This window comes from Mirounga leonina, unplaced genomic scaffold, assembly GCF_011800145.1.
Source record: "Mirounga leonina isolate KUSES-001 unplaced genomic scaffold, KU_Mleo_1.0 Mir_154, whole genome shotgun sequence".
Taxonomy (NCBI): Eukaryota; Metazoa; Chordata; class Mammalia; order Carnivora; family Phocidae; genus Mirounga; species Mirounga leonina.
Window position 1 is genome coordinate 26,947,244 of NW_023270389.1, and position 22,564 is coordinate 26,969,807.

The following is a 22,564-nucleotide window of genomic DNA, read 5'->3' on the forward strand; positions in this document are numbered from 1 at the left end:
TTATTCTCTGAGAAAAGTGTGGGCATATTCTAAACAAAGCCACGTTTTTTTTAAGTTCCCTCTCACATCATGAAAAATTCTCAATTTAGCAGAAAGGAATTAGGCAATATCATTAAAGTGCTATTTTGCACCTGGAAAACACGGGATTATTTTTACTTTCCTTTTTTAAAGTTTTTATTTTTAATCTCTACACCCAATGCGGGGCTCAAACTCACCACCCCAAGATCATGGGTTGCACACTCCACTGACTGAGCCAGGCAGGTGCCCCTATTTTTACTTTTTATTTAACTTGGACATATTTTTAATCCACACGATGGAAAGTTCAAAAGGCACAAGTTATAGAGGGAAAAATCTCCTTTCCACCCTATCTCATGACCAACCAGTTCCTCACTGCAAAGAAACCAACATTTTGTATCTTTCCAGATGCATTTTGTACATATACAGGCAAATATGAATATTAATATTTCCCCAAAGTTTTACACAAATAATAGCAACCTATACACACTGTTCACAACTTCATGATATTGTATTGTATGGATGTTCCACACTTACTGAAGCAGTTCCCTACAATGTATGTTAAGTTTGTTTTCAATCTAATCTACAGACAACCTGGTGCACACATCATTTTACATGTGCATGAGTCTATATGAGGGATAAATTTATGAAAATCACTCAAAGTTATCTTCAGTCATCATTTTGGTTCACTTTTCCCAAATACCCCCAATAGAACTTGTGCCAATCCTGCTTGCCCACCACAATGTGTAAATCAGAGATACTTTAAGATCATTTATTTGTGAGAGAGCGCGTGCACGCAAGCAAGAAGCGGGGCGGGGCGGGGGGGGGGGGGCGTTGGCAGATGGAGAGAATCTTCAAGCAGACTCCCTGCTGAGCACCAAACCCGAAGTGGAGCTCAATCTCATGATTCATGAGATCACTACTTAAGCCAAAACCAAGAGTTGGATGCTTAATCGACTGAGCTACCCAGGTAGCCCAATCAGGGATACTTTTAGATCAGAGAGAGATGATATAAAAGATGGAAACACTATGTAAAATTAGATTGCTACCCACTTGGTTATCATTTTATTATCCATAAATCAAAGGTCCTGCAAAGGAAAACAGTACAGTGGTTCTCCCTTCTCCACAATTTCATTTACCGGTAGTCACTGCTATCTGGAACCGGATGATCCCCTGGACATATTGCCAGGTCACTGGGTAGCCTAACACTGTCATAGTGTCTACATCATGTGCTATTTTGCATCTGGAAAACATGGGATTCATGTTTCACTTCATCCCATCATGTAGGCATTTCATCATCTCACATCATCAGGAGAAGGGTGGATACAGCACAATAATTTGAGAGAGAGAGAGACCACATTCACACAACTTTTATTTTAGTGTATTGGTATAGTCTGTTTTATTATTGTTGTTGATTTTTTACTATGCCTAACTTGACGATTAAACTTCATGATACATATGTATAGTAAAAAACATAGCATAAATAGTATTATTATTCATTTATCCATGGTTTCAGCATCCCCTGGGGGCCTTGGAACATAAGCCCCCTGGATAAGGGGGAAGTACTGTGTCATCAAAAATAGTTTGGACATTCACGGAAGTTGATAGTTCCTCATTCTCCTCTGAACCACTAAGATAAGTATGCCAAAATCAACTAGAAGCACAATTACTAAACTGAACATTCAGCACCCGCGAGCTGGTGAAAAGTCAGCAGAAGAGAAAGAGGGGAAATGATGACTACTGGGACTTCCCATACGATCCTTTGCAATTTCCCTCACAACGTCCAACTCCTAGTGACCACAAGTTCCTTCCACTGCATTGTCCTGCACTGCAAGAAGTAGAGGAGAACCACCTCAAGGGTGATGATAGGCCCCATTATGATGCAGAGAATGCTGAGGTCAGTGGATCGCAGGGCTCAGAGGATTCTCCCCACAGCCATGGTCCGGGGGGAAAGGCCGTTGTGGACAATGGACGTGAAGAAATTTGAAGCCCCCTTGGGTTTTATCCAAGCGAGAGGGTTCCTGAATACCCGGCAGGTAAAACATACCTCCCGCAACCAGCTCCTTAGTTCGGAAATGTGGAATCCGGTCAATCTGCCGGATCTCGGGAGACTGGGGCAGAATCTGATCTCAGCCAATCACGCGGCAAGAGAACTGTACACCCCGCCCCTCCCTGCGGACCCCACCCTGCCCCACCTTTTCTCTCTGCCTTTCTCTAAGTGGGCGGAAGCCCGGCACCCAGGTACCTGAAGGTCACGTGATGCCTCCTCCCCACGTGATGCAGCCCGGTGCAGGGAGGAGGGCGGGCCTCGCGTTGCATTACGTCATCACGTCGCGCGGCCGCGGAGGCGAGATCCTGGAAGAGCACGGTGACGGCTCCCGAGCCTTCGGGTCGGGGCGGCGGCGGCGGCGCTTAGGCTCCTCCTGAGCCGCCTGCTGGCCCCGCGCCCCACCCAATTCCCACGGGCGGGGAACAGGCCCGGCGTGGCTGAGTGGGCCCGCGAGCGGAGGTGAGTCGCGGGAGGCGGTGGCGGGCAGCTCTGCTCTTCCCTTCCTAGCTCCCGGCTCCCGGTTACGGCCCTTCCCCCATCCATCGACTCCCTCCGGGGTGGAACGCCGAGACGCCGGTGAGCGGAGGGAGGCTTGCGGGGCCGGGGGCGCTCCTGGCCTGGAGCGCGCCCTCCTCTCGTCCCCTCCCTGACCGCGCCCCTCCAGGACCTCCACCTGGAGCTGCCCGCGCTGTTCCCGGTGTTGTCAGGAGGGGAGACTGTCTTTCCTTCTCCCACCTGGAATTCCTCCCCTTCTCCCACCTGGAATTTAGTCTTTCTAGAATTTGACACCTTTCTGCTCTCGCCCCCTCCCCGAATCTTCCGTGGTGGAACCCCTCTATTCAGATGTTAACGGAAGTTCCAAAAATGTGAGAGTGAAAGATAGGGCTGAGATTTTGCTTGATGAGGCAGGAGTCCCCAAGGAGGAAGACTACACTGAATTAAGGTTACAGTCGGTTTTGACACTGAAACTGTAAAACCCAGTCCTAGGCTGAGCCCTGTGGTAGCTCCTCAAAGAATCTTCACAGTAAATGGGCATCTGTTCAGACTTTTCTTACATCTTCAGAATTGGAAGTAAATAGACTTAAGGAAGATCTTTTTGAAAAACGTCATATGCTTTGGTGAATCACCTCCTATTCTGTAAAATGGATGTTGCAGGTTGTTGGAGAGATTATATCTAGAGTGCTTATAAAAGAATAATGCTAACTGTATATAGAAGTAGATGAGAATTTAGGGTCTCGTTCGTGCTATTCAAAAATTACCGTTGTGAGTTGTGGACTCTTGAAGATCATTGTTTGATTTTTTTCCCCCTTAGATTATTTCAGAAGATTATAGATTCCAAATAAGACTTTCTTAATAACCATCCCATTTCATTCCCCAGAAATTGTCCTTGAAACAAAAAAAGAAAAAAAAAGGCACTAAAGCCTGTCAATAATCAAGAGAGTAAAAAAGTACGTTGGGTTTTTTTAATATGTAATGTATTACTGAGTTTTTTTAATTGATACATACAAGTGAACTTTGCAAGTGATTGGCTATGGCAGTAAAATCAGTAGTGGAATTTTAATAGGTTTCTATCCTAATAATTAGGCTCTTGGTTTCAGTGTAGAGGAATTACTACTGGATGTTTACTACTAATGTAGAGTAGGAATACCCTTCCGTAGAAGAGGTTCAATAACTTAATCACGTGAAAGTCCATAGGTAAGCTTGCAGTGTTTGCATTATTCAGGGTAGGTATTGGGTCCTCATTTGAAATGTCATTTTTAAGAAGAAATCCAGAGATATTTGGAAGTCATAATAATTCTTTGCTTACTTCTTTAGAAAAAAGTTCATTTTCACTGCCTCTGGCCTTTATTGCTCTAAGTTGAATACACAATTTTTCTTTTCTTACATTTGATTTCTAAACATTTAAGGTACACCTGCTAGAATAGGAAAAAACATATAAAACAGAATCCTATCCTCTAAATACCTACTTAATCTATTTATGGATATTAAGTAATAGTGATATCACACCTTTAGGAAATTTTATCTTTTCATTTTATCATTTGAGACTGACAGCATTGTGAAGATATGCAAGGTATGTGTGGTTTTTTTTCTATTTACATACAGTTGAGTATTGATTATAATAAATGTCAAGTGGTAGGGGAATTCGATACTGGAATTTGGAGGAAGAAGAGATTGTTTTTACTTGGGTTTGTGGTTAGATTGTTGTGGTAAGACCAGTAATAGGAGTACTCCCTACTTGTGTTTGGGTCTGAGGAAGCCTCCTTATTTGTATAGGTAATTGAATATGTTTAATTTTCCTCATCCTTCAAGTGTGCTCTGGGTTTTTTTCTCTTGTACTTGCAGAATCCAAGGACCCCTTTCATTCTTTCTCCATATTGCTTGATGGGAGGCATTATGGCCCCCAAAGACATAATGACAAATACTCACGCTAAATCCATCCTCAATTCGATGAACTCTCTCCGGAAGAGCAATACCCTCTGTGATGTGACTTTGAGAGTAGAGCAGAAAGACTTCCCTGCCCATCGGATTGTGCTAGCTGCCTGTAGCGATTACTTCTGCGCCATGTTCACTAGTGAGGTAAGTGGTAAGTTAATGCCTCACAAATGAAATTCACACTTGTAACCTTGTAGTTGTCTCATTTCGTTGAATAAAATAGTAAAAGTTTGATATAATGGTGAATTTCTGTAGTATGGCGGTTCAGTGGACAGACTCTGGTCAAAATCTGCCTTTAGACTATGTCTTAGTTTCCTCTTCTCTAAATTAGGGGTACTAGCAATTGCAGTCACATATGGTTATTGTGACAATTATTTGAGAAAATCACATATGAAGTGTTTAGAACAGTGTCTGGCATGTGGTAAAACACAAATGTCAGCTACTGGATTTTACTTACTTTTAAAATTTGTTTTCCTGGGTTTTTTTTTCCTTCTAAAGTCTAAGATTTTAAAGTGAATTCTAGGAAGATAAGGGGGAGGGAGGGAAAGAAGAGTAGGATTCAGTCCTCATCCAACTCCACCTAATAATATATGAAGAAAATCAACATTCATTTGGCCAATGTAGATTTAGAGTAATTTCATATGAGAAGAGGAGGACTTAATAAATGACTTCCTGACTGTATAGGTATATGGAGTATAACTTGGAAAAAGATGCTGACTGTGGAGTATAAGCAGTTAAAGGGACTAAGGAAAAGGTTGATTTGACAAGAAAAAAGGTGCTTATAGGTATTAAGAAAGACTGCTTCAGGGGCGCCTGGGTGGCTCAGTCATTAAGCGTCTGCCTTCAGCTTAGGTCATGATCCCAGGGTCCTGGGATTGAGCCCCGCATTGGGCTCCCTGCTCGGCGAGAAGCCTGTTTCTCCCTCTCCCTCTCCCCCTGCTTGTGTTCCCTCTCTCACTGTGTCTCTCTCTGTCAAAAAAAAAAAAAAAAAAGAAAGACTGCTTGGGTGCCTGGGTGGCTCAGTTGGTTTAGCGTCTGCCTTCGGCTCAGGTCATGATCCCGGGGTCCTGGGATCGAGCCCCGCATCAGGCTCCCTGCTCAGCGGGGAGCCTGCTTCTCTCTCTGCCTCTGCCCTACCTCTCCCTGTGCGGCTCTCTCTCCCCCTCTCTCTTTCTCTGTCAAATAAGTAAAATCTTTTAAAAAGAGAAGAATGAAAGAGACTGCTTTAGGGGCACCTGGGTGGCTCAGCTGGTTGTGTCCAACTCTTGGTTTCAGCTCAGGTTGTGGTATCATGGGTGTGAGATAGAGTCTGCCTCCCCTCCTGCTCCCCTCCACTCAGCTGGGAGTCTGCTTGAAGAATCTCTCCCTCTGCCCCTCCCCTCCTCAAATAAATAAATCTTTAAAAAAAAGACTGCTTTAGTAATTGGCAGAATACTTAAAATGAAGAGTAGGGCTGTTGAATATATTGTGAAGTGCTCTTAGAAAGCCAGACAGCAGAGAGCACTGCAGCTTTTTTATTTTTCAAAAATCTCAAGTCTGATTTTTAAATTTTAAATCAATTATCTTGAATTTTTTTTAAAGATTTACTTATTTTAGAGTGAAAGAGAGAGTGCAAGAGCAGGGTGCAGGGGGCGGGTAAAGGCAGAGGGAGAAGGGAAGCCTGAGCGTGGAGCCTGTCGCAGGGCTCGATCTCACAACCCTGAGATCATGACCTGAGCCAAAATCAAGAAATCAGGAGTTGGATGCTTAACCTACGAGCCACCCAGGCTCTTGAATTTTTTTAAGCTTGAGTGAGAGTACACCAATGTGTATTATATCATGTATCTCTGCTTATACATATGCCTGAAATATCTCATTATGTTAACATTATTTTTAAAAAACGCTATTTTCAAAAAAAAATTTTTAAGAGAGCACACGAGCAGGGATCGGGGAGGGGCAGAGGGACGGAGAGAAAGAATCTTAAGCAGGCTACATGTCTAGCGGGGAGCCCGATGCAGGGCTCAATCTCACGACCCTGAGATCATGACCTGAGCCGAAATCAACAGTCGTAGGCTTAACTAACTGACTCACCCAGGCACTCATTTAAAAATTAAAAAGTGGGGGGGTTACCTGGGTGGCTCAGTCGGTTAAGCGTCTGCCTTAGGCTCAGGTCATGATCCCCGGGTCCTGGGATCGAGCCCCACGTCGGGCTCCCTGCTCTGAGGGGAGTCTGCTTCTCCCTCTCCCCGCTGCTCATGCGTGCGCTCTCTCTCAATAAAGTCTTAAAAAAATTTTGTTTTTTAACCATCAGTATTTAGTTAATCTCATCACCTTAGTGAAGATTTTGCCATTGGATCTGAATAGGAGAGTGATGGCTATATGTCATTCACCGTAGGGTTAGATGTTACCATCTCATTTTACAAATGAAGAAACAAGGTCTCAGATATTAAATGACTTGCCTTAGGTCACATGGCTTATAAATGCTAGAGATGGGGTTTATTCCTAAATTTTCTGACTCTAAACCTAAACAATATATGCCATATTTGAAAAAGCTGTGAATATATGCTATATTGCTTTATACAAATCTTACTTGCTTTATACAAAATTTTTTTTTTTTTTTAAGATTTTATTTATTTGCGAGAGAGAATGAGAGACAGAGAGCATGAGAGGGAGGAGGGTCAGAAGGAGAAACAGACTCCCTGCCGAGCAGGGGGCCCGATGCGGGACTCGATCCTGGGACTCCAGGATCATGACCTGAGCCGAAGGCAGTCACTTAACCAACTGAGCCACCCAGGCGCCCCGCTTTATACAAAATTTTTTTTTATTATGTTAATCCCCATACATTACATCATTAGTTTTAGATGAAGTGTTCCATGATTCATTGTTTGTGCATAACACCCAGTGCTCCATGCAGAATGTGCCCTCCTCAATACCCACCACCAGGGTAACCCATCCTCCCACCCCCCTCCCCTCTAGAACCCTCAGTTTGTTTTTCAGAGTCCATCGTCTCTCATGGTTCGTCTACCCCTCCGATTTCCCCCGCTTCATTCTTCCCCTCCTGCTACCTTCTTCTTTTTTTTTTTTTCTTAACATATATTGCATTATTTGTTTCAGAGGTACAGATCTGAGATTCAACAGTCTTGCACAATTCACAGCGCTTACCAGAGCACATACCCTCCCCAGTGTCTATCACCCAGTCACCCCATCCCTCCCACCCCACCCCCCACTCCAGCAACCCTCAGTTTCCTGCAATTAAGAATTCCTCATATCAGTGAGATCATATGATACATGTCTTTCTCTCGCTTTATACAAATTTTAACTACTGTGCTTCTTCAGCCTCTGATACGTGGATTTTTTTATATTCTATAATTTCAAAGCCAAAGAGTTTATGATGCTCTGAGCCAATGCTCGGTCACATGGCTGGTAGGAAAAACATGGAAACCTGACAGATCATTCCTACTAATTCAGGCTAATTTTAAAATGCTCTTGTGTAATATAACATCATAGATCATGTCCTATATTGTCCTCCAGAAAAACTATCTGCCCGAGAGCATCAGAAGCAGTTGGCATTTAACTGGGTAAGGAAGGTTCTCTCAGCAGCTGCTGAGCATGAAGTACTAATGGATCAGGACTGCTGACTACTAATTATATGTTGTACATCCTGTTCTTTGTCAGCTTGAGGAAAATTAGTCTGTCTTTACTCTCTCTGCACATTGAAATTGGTATGGAGTTCTATAAAAGAATTCTTTTTTCTCATCAGGGATTATTTTATAGTCTTTCTTTAAAAACTGGTATTAGGCAAGAAAATGCCAGATGGTTTTGTCTTTATTTTTAAGAATAATTGATACAAAGGAGAGAGTCCAGAGATCTGGGTCCTAGGCTCAGTTCTGTTAGCAATGCTGCGTGAACCATGACAACCATCTAACTTCACTGGGTTGATCTTTAAAATAAAGTAGTTGAACTACATTAGGGTTTCATTATTCTCTTCCGGCCCTGAAACGCTCCTCGAATGTGGTCCAACGGAAAGATCATTTGAGTGAGACGAAAGGACCTGAGTTTTAGCTGTCTCTTACTAGTTAAGATACCTTTGTTAAGTCACATAACTTCTTTGAATGGGAATAATACCAGACCTCTAAATCCTTACCAGGTTGCTGTGAGAATTAGGTGAAATAATAGTAAATAAGAAGCACTTGGAAAAATTATAAAGCAAATATAAATGTGAAATGATACTATAAGTTGCTCTGAGTCAATAAATAGTGAAATATTTTCATATTTAAAAAATAGTTATTTGATGAGAATATGGTTTGTTGAATAAGAAATTTCTGGAATAGATGTACTTACATATTTCTGTTTGCAAATATCTTTACTATGTGCAATGTTAATAAAACATTTTTCCAAAATGATGTACTAGTGACATTTTTAATGTTAGGGATTGATTTTGTTATTGGCCTTGGTAGAGAATACTTTTTTATTACTATTTTGGGCTGATGGAGAAATCAAAGCTGATAAAGACATTTAGTTTGTAATGAAAGTGCACTGGAGTTTTGTGAATAATTTGAATTTCTAACTAAGGTTCAGATGTAATAAAAGTTTCATAAGGCAATCAATTTTCAGGTAGTTTACTGTTCTGTAAAACTGAAGATTTCCACTCTTAGTCAACAGTTTTCTATGATTATCTGGCCTCTTCGATACCCATTACTCTAAGGATATATTCTGGACTAAATAAGCCACTAACAATTAGTAATCCTGAAATAGACTCGATCCATTATCTTGAAAAAGTATCAAACAGGGGTGCCTGGGTGGCTCAGTCGTTAAGCGTCTGCCTTCGGTTCAGGTCATGATCTCACGGTCCTGGGATCAAGCCCCGCATCGGGCTCCCTGCTCAGTGGGAAGCCTGCTTCTCCCTCTCTCACTCCTCCTGCTTGTGTTCCCTCTCTCACTGTCTCTCTCTGTCAAATAAATAAAATCTTTAAAAAAAAAAAAGTATCAAACTAGTTATGTTCAGTGTCACAGTAGAAGGCCCCTTAAGATGACTTGCATGTTTCGTCATTGCCAAATGTAGTCTAAGGACAAATAGAACAATACTGAGTAATCTTGGAGGGTCTGGAGCTGTAAGCCACGGGGTCCTCTACAAGCATGAAATTTCGTTGAAATTTTGTGTTTTAAAAGCTGAGGGATACCAGTAGTATGTTCATGGAATTTTTGCATTCTATTCTGTAATAGATCTATGTTTTATTATGAAAGCAGAGTTTTAAATTATTCACTGGTAAAATTGATATTCCAAGGTGTCACCTCATTGTGTGCTCTTGGGTTACATACAGCTGCCCCCAATTTGAAAAGCTACAAATATATGCCATATTTGCTTTATATAAATCAAACAAATTAGACCATAATTTTTTAAAGCTGTGTATTCAATTAATATTAACACCCCTTCAAGCTCTTGGATATGAGATTCTGCCCTCATCTCGTGGAATTATAACCACCATTATTTCATACCCTTTGAATTTTCAGCTTTCAGAGAAGGGGAAACCTTATGTTGATATTCAAGGTTTAACTGCTTCTACCATGGAAATTCTGTTGGACTTTGTGTACACTGAAACCGTACACGTGACAGTGGAGAACGTGCAGGAACTGCTCCCTGCAGCCTGTCTGCTCCAGCTGAAAGGTACGGATGTTAAAGTTGCTGTCGTGCCAAGGTAGCCTTGGAAATGTTTAAAATTCGTGATGTAAACTTAATCCTAAAAATTATGGAGACAGACCATGGGCACTCATGTTTACTGCCTGTGGCACAGAAGATCAGATTTCAATCGCAGTATCAAAGAGCCTCTCCACATGTGAGTGAGTGGCTCTTCAGAAGAGAGCATTTACACCTTTTATGTTTTTTGAAAAATAGAAGAGGGGATTATAGATGCATTTCCTTACATATATATACACAGTAACTCTACAGGGAAACACAGGAGACTGATATTATTCATAGGCTACATGGAAAGGAACTAGATGGCCAGGTGGATAGGGAGCCTGGGGGATTATTCATGGCAAACCCTTTTGTACTTCTAATTTTTCAATCATGTAAATTACCTGTTGAAAATTTAAATTGACATACAAAAATGAAAGTATATAATGTTTTCACAAGATTAAATATTGCTGTTCCCAGTCCGTCTTTCTTAACCTGCTCTGATGTTTCTATGATTTTCAGTTTTTCCAAACACATGGTTGAAAATTTTCACTTTTTAATACATGATTGAAAACAGTGTGAAGCTTTTGCATTAGTGCACAGCTGTAAAGTTAGATTTATACTCTGAACTTGTCAATTAGAGAAATAAGAGATTGGTGTTAGTATCTTTTACTTTTCCTTCATAGGAGTCTGTCAGTAAGTTTGCATATGGAGTAGAAATTTAAGTACATTATGTTAAATTGTGATTGGTTTTATAAAAGCTTGATTCCCAAGAGTTTTATAGGTATTTTTGTTTAATTGTGCCAGTGTCCATCGAAACAATTTGTCTTGCTATACTTATTTTAAAGCTGAAACAGACACATAGTTGTAAAGGCCTTCTGTGAAGGTCACATAGCACATAAGACAGAAATTGCATTTGAATTTCTTAAGCATAAAATTTCTAATCTGATCACCAGGTGTTGAGCCAGGATTCTGCTGTTACCGTGTAGAGAAGACATCTCAATCCAAGAATGTAGACCAGTTCACACCTGGTCAAGTACCGTGAAGTGTTCATTGTCTGTGTTTGTCCTAGGTGTGAAGCAAGCCTGCTGTGAGTTCTTAGAAAGTCAGTTGGACCCCTCCAATTGCCTGGGTATCAGGGATTTTGCTGAAACTCACAATTGTGTTGACCTGATGCAAGCAGCTGAGGTTTTTAGCCAGAAGCATTTTCCTGAAGTGGTACAGCATGAAGAATTCATTCTTCTAAGTCAAGGAGAGGTGGAAAAGTTAATCAAGTGTGATGAAATTCAGGTACAAATTTGGCTTGGTATTCGGGTTTCTTTAAGACTGGCCATTACAGAACTTGGGAAAAACAAGGTGGAATTACTGTGTTTTTGTACCAGGGCGTCTTAATCAAATGTCAATATTGGCTCCAAAGGTTTCACTCAATGCCCTGAAATTATATGCCAAATTTATTTGCAGTTTTATGGGAGGGAGTGAGCCATCTTCCTCAGTGTATGATCCCAGTGGTTAAGAGTCACTATTTTTTTTTTTTTTTTAATGTTTCTCTGATGTCTTACAACTGACTATTTTTTTTTAAAGATTTTATTTATTTGACAGAGAGAGACATCGAGAGAGGGAACACAAGCAGGGGGAGTGGGAGAGGGAGAAGCAGGCTTCCTGCTGAGCAGAGAGCCCAATGCGGGGCTCGATCACAGGACCCTGGGATCATGACCCGAGCTGAAGGCAGACGCTTAATGACTGAGCCACCCAGGCGCCCCGACTCTTTATTTTTTAAGATTTTATTTATTTATTTGCCAGAGAGCGAGAGAGAGAAAGAGAGAGCACAAGCAGGGGGAGCAGCAGGCAAAGGGAGAAGCAGGCTCCCCGCTGAGCAGGGAGCCTCATGTGGGGCTCGATCCCAGGACCCTGGGATCATAACCCAAGCCAAAGGCAGACGCTTAACCAACTGAGCCACCCAGGTGTCCCAAGAGTCACTATTAAAGAGTGTGTGGAATAAGCAGAAATTGGAAATAAAGTAGATTTCTGTAGAACACTTCTCTATTACTCATTCACTCATTTTACAAACATTTATTGAGAGTTTCTACTCTACAGCAGTAGATATTCTCAAACTATATTTGCCAGGTGCTATGGATCCAAAAGTGAGGAAGATACAGTTTTCAGTAATTCACAGTGTGTAGTGGTAGAGACAGACAAAAAGACAAAACTTAGTATAATGTGAATAATGAACTTATTCAGAGTGAAGAAATTAGAAAAAAGAATTAAACCTTCTAAGTTAAAATTAGATCAAAAAGGAAGTGGATCAGAAAGGAAGTGAAAAAAGGTTGGTGATCAAAGCAGGAGGCAGATGATAAGTGCTTAATGGGGGTATGAGGGAGTGGGAAGACGGGACATATAAACTCCCCTTGAGGGAGTTGTTTTTCACCTAGCAGAGGGGAAACTACCTGTGGGCGGGCAAGGGTTCAGTGACTTACCCCAGCAAGAAGGATCTTAGTAAATCCTAATGCTAAATCATGGTGCCAGTAGTTTAGCAGTTTTTATTGCATAGAGATCTGTAGTTAGGCTGACAATTGGAGTGAGAAGTCCAATATAGGGCTATAGATGTCTCTGAAGCCCAAGGCATTAATTCCCAGAGGTTGAATTCTCTGGTTAGTAGCCCCTAGAAAATGCCTAGCAGAGCCAAGTGGTAGGATAAAAGTCCATCTGTTAGGTTTTGTTTCCTCCAGTCAGGAGAAATCCAATTCTCTAGGAAGGCTAAGAGTTCATTTTTTCCTCTCACTCTCCTTAGATAATAATAAAAAATGAATTTTGAATTAGTGGATTCCCAGAAGTTAGTGGCACCTCATTTTAATATTAAAAAGAATCAAAGTCTGATGAATTTTCTAAGTGCTATAGAAGGAATTTGCTAAAGAAATCCTATAATACACTTTTGTAAATGCAATGATAACTAATTTATTTTATTAAAACTAGCATTTTTATGTAATGTAATAGTCTTCAGAATGTTTCTTATCAAAATTTTAGCCAACTTTTTCTTTTTGTCTTTCCCTACTGACTTTTTTTTTTTGAAGATTTTTATTTATTTATTTGCCACAGAGAAAGAGAGATAACAAGTAGGCAGGCAGGCAGAGGGAGAAGCAGGCTCCCTGCTGAGCATGGAGCCCGATGTGAGCTGGCCCTTGGTTACCTCTTCAGCTTGATCTTTTACCATTCTTCCCCTTTCTCATTCATTCTGCTACACCAGCCTGTAGTCTGTTGATTTTTGCTCTAGGACAGTGCTGTCCAGTAGACCATCATGTGAAGATGGGGAGGATCGATAGTTATGCCGTCCGGTTTGCTAATCACCTGCCTTGTGGGGCTGTTGAGCACTTGAAATGTGGCTAGTGTGACTGAGAAGCTGAGTTTTTAATTTAACTTAATTTTATTTTATTATTTTTTTTTTTAAAGATTTTTTATTTATTTATTTGAGAGAGAGAGAATGAGAGACAGAGACCACGAGAGGGAAGAGGGCAGAGGGAGAAGCAGACCCCCTGCTGAGCAGGGAGCCTGATGTGGGACTCGATCCCGGGACTCCAGGATCATGACCTGAGCCGAAGGCAGTCGCTTAACCAACTGAGCCACCCAGGCGCCCCTAACTTAATTTTAATTATTGTTAATATACATAGCCATACATGGCTAGTGGCTACCATATTGGACAGTACAGCTCTAGGGTTTTTGCATGTGCTCTTCTGTTTGCCTTGGAGTACTTTCTCACTCTTCCTGGCTAACTGCTACTCATCCATCAGATTGAAATGTAGTTCTTTTACAGGGAGGCCTTTCTGACCCATCTGTTGAAGGGCATCTTGGCTCCTTCCACAGTTTGGCTATTGTGGCATTGCTGCTATGAACACTGGATTGGGGTGCATGTGGCCCTTCTTTTCACTACATCTGTATCTTTGGGGTAAATGCCCAGTAGTGCAATTGCTGGGTCATAGGGTAGCTCTATTTTTAACTTTTTGCGGAACCTCCACACTGTTTTCCGAAGTGGCTGTACCAACTTGCATTCTCACCAACAGTGTAAGACGGTTCCCCTTTCTCCACATCCTCTCCAACATTTGTTGTTTCTTTCCTTGAACACAAGTTATTTTTAGAGCCAATTTTGGGGGTGCCTGCCTGGTTCAGTTGGTAGAGCAAGCAGCTCTTGATCTCAGGGTCGTGAGTTCATGCCCCACATTGAGCATAGAGCTTACTTGAAAAAAAAAAAAAAAAAGCCAGTTTTGAATAGGGCAACAGATTCCTCCTCCCCCTGTAAAGTTTCAAAAATGGCCAGAAAAAAAAAATTCAGGAATGGAAAAACTTCCGAAGTAAAAGCCAACTTGTGACTAATGGTTTATTAGGCACTATCTCAGATTTTTTTAACCAATTTTACTGCAGCTCTTTAGCTGGTCTTAGTGAATTGTGGTGGGACAAGGGTTGTTTTCCCAAGAGCTTAGCTATTTCTGGAAGGGAGGAAATAATGGTGTAGGGGATGGGGAACAGGGAGGAGAAAGTAAGCACAGTTGCTTTCTGAGATTGTGAGATAATTGGAAAAGCAGGGTTCCATGATGTGTAATTATACACTTGTAGGTGGATTCTGAAGAGCCGGTCTTTGAAGCTGTCATCAACTGGGTGAAGCATGCCAAGAAGGAGCGAGAAGAATCCTTGCCTGACCTGCTACAGTACGTCCGGATGCCCCTGCTGACCCCCAGGTACATCACAGACGTAATAGATGCTGAGGTAAGGCATGCAAAACACACAGGATCCAAAACCTTGAGTATCTCTTGGAACTTAGTATTGTGTACTCAAAATTGGTTATTTTAATATAGGCACAGAGCCTCCCAAGGTAGCCTGTCTAGGAATGCCAGAGAGGATGGTGCTAGGTGGTCTCCACACAATTGCTTGGCAAGTCAGCCTTCTGGAAATGGAAATCTGTGGTTTAATTTTCTGTTTTCTTGTCTTTTTGTTTTATATGTCCTTATGTGTTTTACATAAGCAACATGAGATGATAAATGTCCCCTTCTCCATCAAACATAAGTTGTTCCAAATTGCCCTGAAAAAGATGCTTTGCTTATCAAGTCTATTTTTGACCTCTCGTGATATCAACATGAAAGTAGTTTGATGCATTTTAATATCAATTTGGGTTATACTGTGTTTATTTATAAAAGTGTTTTTCCAACCCAAGTTATTTGTGTGTGGTATGTTTTCATAATTTTTACCATATATATCACTGATTATAGTATAATGTGAATAATGAACTTATTCAGAGTGAAGAAATTAGAAAAAAGAATTAAACCTTCTAAGTTAAAATTAGATCAAAAAGGAAGTGGATCAGAAAGGAAGTGAAAAAAGGTTGGTGATCAAAGCAGGAGGCAGATGATAAGTGCTTAATGGGGGTATGAGGGAGTGGGAAGACGGGACATATAAACTCCCCTTGAGGGAGTTGTTTTTCACCTAGCAGAGGGGAAACTACCTGTGGGCGGGCAAGGGTTCAGTGACTTACCCCAGCAAGAAGGATCTTAGTAAATCCTAATGCTAAATCATGGTGCCAGTAGTTTAGCAGTTTTTATTGCATAGAGATCTGTAGTTAGGCTGACAATTGGAGTGAGATTTCCCTGACCATACTTTGGGCGAATACTGCTGTTTAACATATAGATAAAGCCCCGGTCAGTGAATGCATTCCTTCTTTTGGCCCAGCCCCAGACCTCTTGGGGAGTTAATTACATACAGTTTTCCAGGTCATATTAGAAAAGTTGCAGGCTGGTTAGTGTCACGTGTCAAACTTTTTCTCATATTTGTAATTTCTAACAACTCATATAGCCGTCGTGTCTGTTCGTTATATTGTGATTCATAATGCAGACTCTCGAGTCCGACTCAGGAGACTGAAATCCCAATTCACCACTCACCCTGCAGTGAGGGAGCCTGGCCTCACTCCCCTTCTCCTTCTGAGCTCTTCTAGAGCTCCTCATTGGTTGAGCCCAGCCAGAAGGCAGAGGGCCTAGGGACCCTACGACATACTTCATGTAGGCCAGTCTCCTAAGCCAGCGAACAGAGTGGAGAAGGATGGGGAGTGAATCTAGGGATGTGACGGAGAGATGCCCAGTACAGAGCTCTGTCAGGAGGAGACAGAGGCATCGTGACGGTGCTGTGAACCTTGGGGAAATTATTTCAGACAAGATTTACTTCTTCCTGTCATCCCAGGAATTAACAGAAGCCTTTTGGTGTTCCCTTAAAATTTTTATTAGCTATTTCCTACTTGTGTTTGTGTAATCACTGGAAGGATGTACAAACAAAAATAGTTAATGCCTAGTGCTGAGGCGGATAGAGAATACTTCTCACTATATCTTTTTATGTCATTTGATTTTTGAACCATGTAATATTGTCTATTTTCTTAATTTGTGGAAACCCACTGCATAGTTATTACCAGCAGCCCTTCTGGAACTGGTTTTCTAGATCAAAAAGTTATTTCTTATGTGTGCCATTTATACTCGTATATTAAAGACATGGCCCCTGTGGCTCACTCTGCTCTCTGCTGTGTTTCAGCCTTTCATCCGCTGTAGTTTACAGTGCAGGGATCTAGTTGATGAAGCAAAGAAGTTTCATCTGAGGCCTGAACTGCGAAGTCAGATGCAGGGACCCAGGACGAGGGCTCGTCTAGGTAAGCTGGCATCTTGGCAGAAAGAAGGGATATATTTCAACTGCCCCGTGCCAGGTGGCATGATGTAGTTGAAAAGAACATTCTGTAAGAAGTACAAAGACCTGTTCCAGACCTGTTTTTAACCTTTAGTAATAGTGTCATCTTGGACAAGTCCCTTCACCACCCTGAGCTCTCCTACAAACCAAGGATACCTTCCCTATCTATTTCACATAACTGTTTAGAGGATTAAGTGGAATAGAGTATGTAAAAACACTTTCTAAATTGTCAAGTATTAGGCAGTGTAATTTATAATTTTATTTCACTGGGGCGCCTGGGTGGCTCAGTCGGTTAAGCGTCTGCCTTCAGCTCAGGTCATGATCCCAGGGTCCTGGGATCCAGCCCCTCATTGGGCTCCCTGCTCAGTGGAGAGCCTGCTTCTCCCTCTCCCTCTTCTTGCCACTCCCCCTGCTTGTGCTCCCTCTGTCTCTCTCTCTCTCAAATAAATAAATAGAATACTTTTTAAATAAATAATAGTTTTATTTCACTATTTTTGGAGTCTTGTGAATTAGAAATTATTTCAAATGCCATGTAGTAGTTTGACATTCTGGAATGAAAAGAGGAAGGAAAAGCAGCAGTATGGTATAAAGTACGTGAGCGCAGCATAGTTGAAAGTACAGGGGTTTTGGTGGTGACATGCAGTAGTTCAGAGCCTTGACTCTGGAGCCAGACTGTGTGGGTGCAGATCCCAGCTTACCACTTACTAGGTATATTAACTTTGGCAGAAAAAATCCTCTCTGTGTTTCAGTTGTCTCCTTTGTAAAGTGCGAATCATCACAGTTCTTACCTCCAAGGTTGTTATGAAGAGTAAATGAAGTAATTTATGTAAAAGGCTTAGGACAGTTCTTGGCACATGACAAGTGCTGTATACATTAGCTGTTATTTTAGCAAAGAGATTTAGGTTCAAATCACAGCTCCACCAGTGACCCGTTGTATGACCTTGGGTAAGATATCAATTTATCTGAGCCTGTGCTTCTGCCTCTAAAATGAAGACACTAGGGCTCAGTTAAGCGTCTGCCTTCAGCTTAGGTCATGATCCCAGGGTCCTGGGATTGACCCTCACATCGGGCTCCCTGCTTAGCGGGAAGCCTGCTTCTCCCTCTCCCATTCCCCCTGCTTGTGTTCCCTCTCTCGCTGTGTCTCTGTCAAATAAATAAATAAAATCTTAAAAATAAAATAAAATGAGGATACTAATATCTTATTTCAGTTGGTTGTTGTCGAGATTAAATTGGATAGTATATATAAGATGCCTGGCATTGTGGCTGACAGGTAGTAAGTACTCAGATATTACCTCACTTCCGTTTCCTGTCCTCCCTATTCCACTATTGGAGGTTATAAATGATCTATGGGGTGGTGTTTTCTTTTTGTTATTGTCTACTTTTATCTAACTGTGGACTCATGAATATGAAGGTATTAATTGATAAATAAGCTGTTTACTGATCGCTTTAAGTAGAATGATGATTTGCCCCCTATATTTTTTTAATGGCATAAGTACTATATGTCAATGTAAGTCAGTGTAGAAACGTTAGAAATACGGAGAAGATCTTGAGAGATTAGAATATGATTCTACATGCCCTTAGAGTTATGAGATTATTTTTCAGAAGCGCCAATAAAAGAAATTCTGAAGCTGTCTCCAACTAGATTCTTATTTTAGCATCTCCTTGTCAGTGCCTTAGAAGTAAATTGTTCCGGGGTGCCTGGGTGGCTCAGTCGTTAAGCGTCTGCCTTCGGCTCAGGTCATGATCCCAGGGTCCTGGGATCGAGCCCCGCATCGGGCTCTCCGCTTTGCGGGGGGCCTGCTTCTCCCTCTCCCACTTCCCCTGCTTGTGTTCCCTCTCTTCGCTGTGTCTCTCTCTGTCAAAAAAAAAAAAAAAGTAAATTGTTCCTACCATCATGTCTTCTACCATTTCTCTTCACAGAGATAGCTAAACCAGCTACCAGAATAATGATTCTTCTGTGTACAGCATTAGAAAATTAAATTTACAGCTACATAAAAATAGCATGCCAAATAATGGGTGGGGATTTTGTCTTAGTTATTTACCTTTTACCTATTACTTTTTCACAGAAGATGCAGTGGAAATTGCCATTTCTAATTTGTCACAGTCTCCTTTTCTGAGCTAAAGATCAATACATGTGGAAATGTAGTCTCTGAAACCTGAGATGTTAGCAGTCCTGCAGGCTATCTGCTCTAGTCCTCAAATAGCACACCACAGTCCACTCGCACTCCTGCCCCCAGTAATGACAATGGCATTGTCAAGATGCCTCGGTTCTACTAATGTGGTTTTTCATACTGTTTTTGTCAGGTGTTTTAGACATACTTTCTTCATGATAAAGAGAAAACCTAACTTAACAAGTTCCCCCCCACCCCCAATTCATTGGCAGAGAACAAACAGGCTTCCTTCTAGTCATTCCTTTCACTAGCTCTTTTCACATTAGTTTGTTAGAGTAGTTGTCCCCAACTTAGGGTCTGAAGACATTGAAACATTTAGGAGCTCTCCCAGGAGAGGAAGACTTTCTAGGCACAAAGTAATAGAAGAAATCACAAAGGAAAAGGTCAGTGTATTTGACTAAATAAAAATCGTGCATAACATTGTAAGACAAATAGGAAAGTAGATTTGCTACAACCACGGCAAAGAGTTAAACTCATTTATATATAAGGAGCTCATAATAAAAATACATGAGAGAAACACTGAAGACTTGAGTGTACAATTCACAGAGGAGGGAATACAATTCACTACTAAATATAAAGGGGGAAATTCAACCTGATTACTAATAGAGTCTTATTAGTAATAAAGTAAGAATTAAAACAATAAATACAATTTTTTGTCTACCAAAGCACCAGAGATTAGAAAACAATATCCAGCTACAGAGAGTAGGATGAATTGGCAACTTTATAGTGTTGATGGCAATATAAATTGGTTTAAACCTCAGAAAGTAATCTTACAATGTGTGTGTGTGTGTGTGTGTGTGTATATATATATATTTTTTTTTAAGATTTTATTTATTTGACAGAGACACAGAGAGAGAGGGAGCACAAGCAGGAGGAGTGGGAGAGGGAGAAGCAGGCTTCCCGCGGGCCTCAGTCCCAGGACCCGGGATCATGACCTGAGCCAAAGGCAGACGCTTAACGACTGAGCCACCCAGGCAATGCCATAATGTATATATATATATTTTTTAAAGATTTTATTTATTTATTTGACAGAGAAAGACACAGCGAGAGAGGGAACACAAGCAGGGGGGAGTGGGAGAGGGAGAAGCAAGGCTCCCCGCTGAGCAGGGAGCCCGATGCGGGACTCGATCCAGGGACTCCAGGATCATGACCTGAGCCGAAGGCAGTCACTTAACCAACTGAGCCACCCAGGCGCCCCCATAATGTATATTTTTTTAAAAAAGATTTATTTGAGAGAGGGAGAGTGAGCACACGTACAAGCGGGGGAGGAGGGTGTGGTCGAGGCAGATGGAGAAGCTGACTCCATGCTGAGCAGGGAGCCCATCTTGGAACTCTATTCCAGGACCCTGCGATCATGACCTGAGCAGAAGGCAAACACTTAACCAACTGAGCCACCCAGGCACTCCTCTTATAATGTATATATATATATTTTTTTAAGATTTTATTTATTTATTTGACAGAGAGACAGCGAGAGCATGAACACAATCGGGGGGAGTGGGAGTGGGAGAGGGAGAAGCAGGCTTCCAGGCACCGTCTTATAATGTGTATTAAAAGATTTTTTTAAAGTTCATGTTCTGGGGCGCCTGGGTGGCTCAGTCATTAAGCATCCACCTTCAGCTCTGGTCATGATCCCAGGGTCCTGGGATTGAGTCCCGCATCGGGCTCCCTGCTCAGCAGGAAGCCTGCTTCTCCCTCTCCCACCCCCCCTACTTGTGTTCCCTCTCACTGTATCTCTCTCTGTCAACTAAATAAATAAAATCTTAAAAAAATAAAAAATAAAGTTCATGGTCTTCACCCCAGCAGCCCTCCCATTTCTGTCTTAAGAAAATAACTGGGATTTCATATTCAAGCATATTTATCACAGGACTATATGTGATTGTTTATAGTCCCAAATTACAAACACCTGAAATGCCTAAGAATAATAAAATTCTGTATTAAAAGATTTTGTTAATATCTGGGGAAAATTAAATATAAACAGGTGGGGGGGGCAGCTCTTGATCTCAGGGTTGTGAGTTCAAGCTCCAAATTGGTTGTGGATGTAGAGATTACTTAAAAAATAAAATAAAGGGGCACCTGGGTGGCTCAGTCGTTAAGCGTCTGCCTTCGGCTCAGGTCATGGTCCCGGGGTCCTGGGATTGAGCCCCGCATCGGGCTCCCTGCTCCGCGGGAAGCCTGCTTCTCCCTCTCCCACTCCCCCTGCTTGTGTTCCCTCTCTCCCTGTCTTTCTGTCAAAAAATAAATAAAATCTTAAAAAAAAATAAAATAAAATAAAATAAAATCATTAAAAAAAATAATAAATGTTTTACAAATATTTAGAAACAAGGCTGGGAGGGAATAATCTCTTATATTTTGGTGTGTCTTCGTGTTGTGGAATTATGGGTAAACATTTTTCATAATACTTGTCTATATTTTCTAAGTTCTTTTAGCGGTGAGCATGTATTTTATTTATGTTTTATAATCACAAGAAATACAGTTTCTAAATCTTTTTAACCAATGGGGGTTAATATGCAAGTAAGGATGACAATTATACTAATTCTTGAGTTATTTCTCAAATTTTCAAAAAAAAAATGGCTTTCATGCTAGACAAAGCTAAATAAAGACATCAGAATTGGGGCACCTGGGTGGCTCAGTCGTTAAGCGTCTGCCTTCGGCTCAGGTCATGATCCCAGGGTCCCGGGATCAAGTCCTGCATCGGGCTCTCTGCTCGGCGGGAAGCCTGCTTCTCCCTCTCCCACTCCCCCTGCTTGTGTTCCCTCTCTCGCTGTGTCTCTCTCTGTCAAATAAATAAATAAAATCTTTAAAAAAAAAAAAAAAAGCTCTGTGTTCTATGCCTAATTCTAAAAATAATACTAATAATAAATAAAATCTTAAAAAAATAAAGACATCAGAATTGATGAAAAGTGTATCTGTTCATTGTGAAAACAGTGGTGTTCTCACACTTAAAAGCTCTGTTGGCACTTACATGTAGCAGCAATGGGGAAGTTAGTAGCTAGTCTTTGAGAACACAAGGTCTCTCTTGGGAAAGTAATGAAAAGAGTCCTTCGTGGCAAAGAAATTTTGGAACCAATGGTCTAGGTCCCCGGGCATTTAGAACCATAAAATAACTGAGTGACTCACACTGAGACCTTTGTCCCAGTCCCACTGTAGACATAGAGTTACCAGAATGTTTACTGAGAAACTTTGAAATAAGAGGAAGTGCTGTCAGTTCTCTGGGTTTTGTAGCATAATCTAAATATTTCCTTTTTTTTTTTTTTATGTCCCCATCCTTCAAAAGCTGCCTGAGTGAAATCACATTATCAAGAAAGAGTGGTTTTTTTCCCTCGGTTTTTTGTTGTTGTTGTTATTTTTTGTTTCTGGGAATTACATAAAGCAACAGGAATTACAGCTGAAAATCAGTGGAAATTTTTTAAATGTGCAAAGCATATAAAATACCTCTCAGTTGCGGAGAATTTTCATTGTCTTAGCCATACAGATATCATTCATTAGCATCATTTATTTATTTATTTATTTATTTATTTATTTATTTATTTATTTATT

General features: G+C 41.2%; 1 protein-coding gene across 3 annotated transcripts in view; it reads left to right on the forward strand.

Moving 5' to 3' along the window:
• Positions 1-1,659: 1,659 nt before the first annotated feature.
• Positions 1,660-22,564, forward strand: part of KLHL12 (kelch like family member 12) — a 29,381-nt gene continuing 8,476 nt past the window's right edge. Inside the window, exons 1-6 of one of the 3 annotated variants that reach the window (XM_035010300.1) lie at positions 1,660-2,051; positions 4,409-4,642; positions 9,989-10,142; positions 11,224-11,441; positions 14,754-14,903; positions 16,707-16,821. In XM_035010300.1, coding sequence (XP_034866191.1) covers positions 1,878-2,051; positions 4,409-4,642; positions 9,989-10,142; positions 11,224-11,441; positions 14,754-14,903; positions 16,707-16,821 — 1,045 coding nt within the window. In that variant the 5' untranslated portion in view covers positions 1,660-1,877. Of the gene's footprint in view, positions 2,052-2,326; positions 2,525-4,408; positions 4,643-9,988; positions 10,143-11,223; positions 11,442-14,753; positions 14,904-16,706; positions 16,822-22,564 lie in introns of those variants that run through there. The other 2 variants (XM_035010299.1, XM_035010298.1) reach the window with 2 other exon arrangements.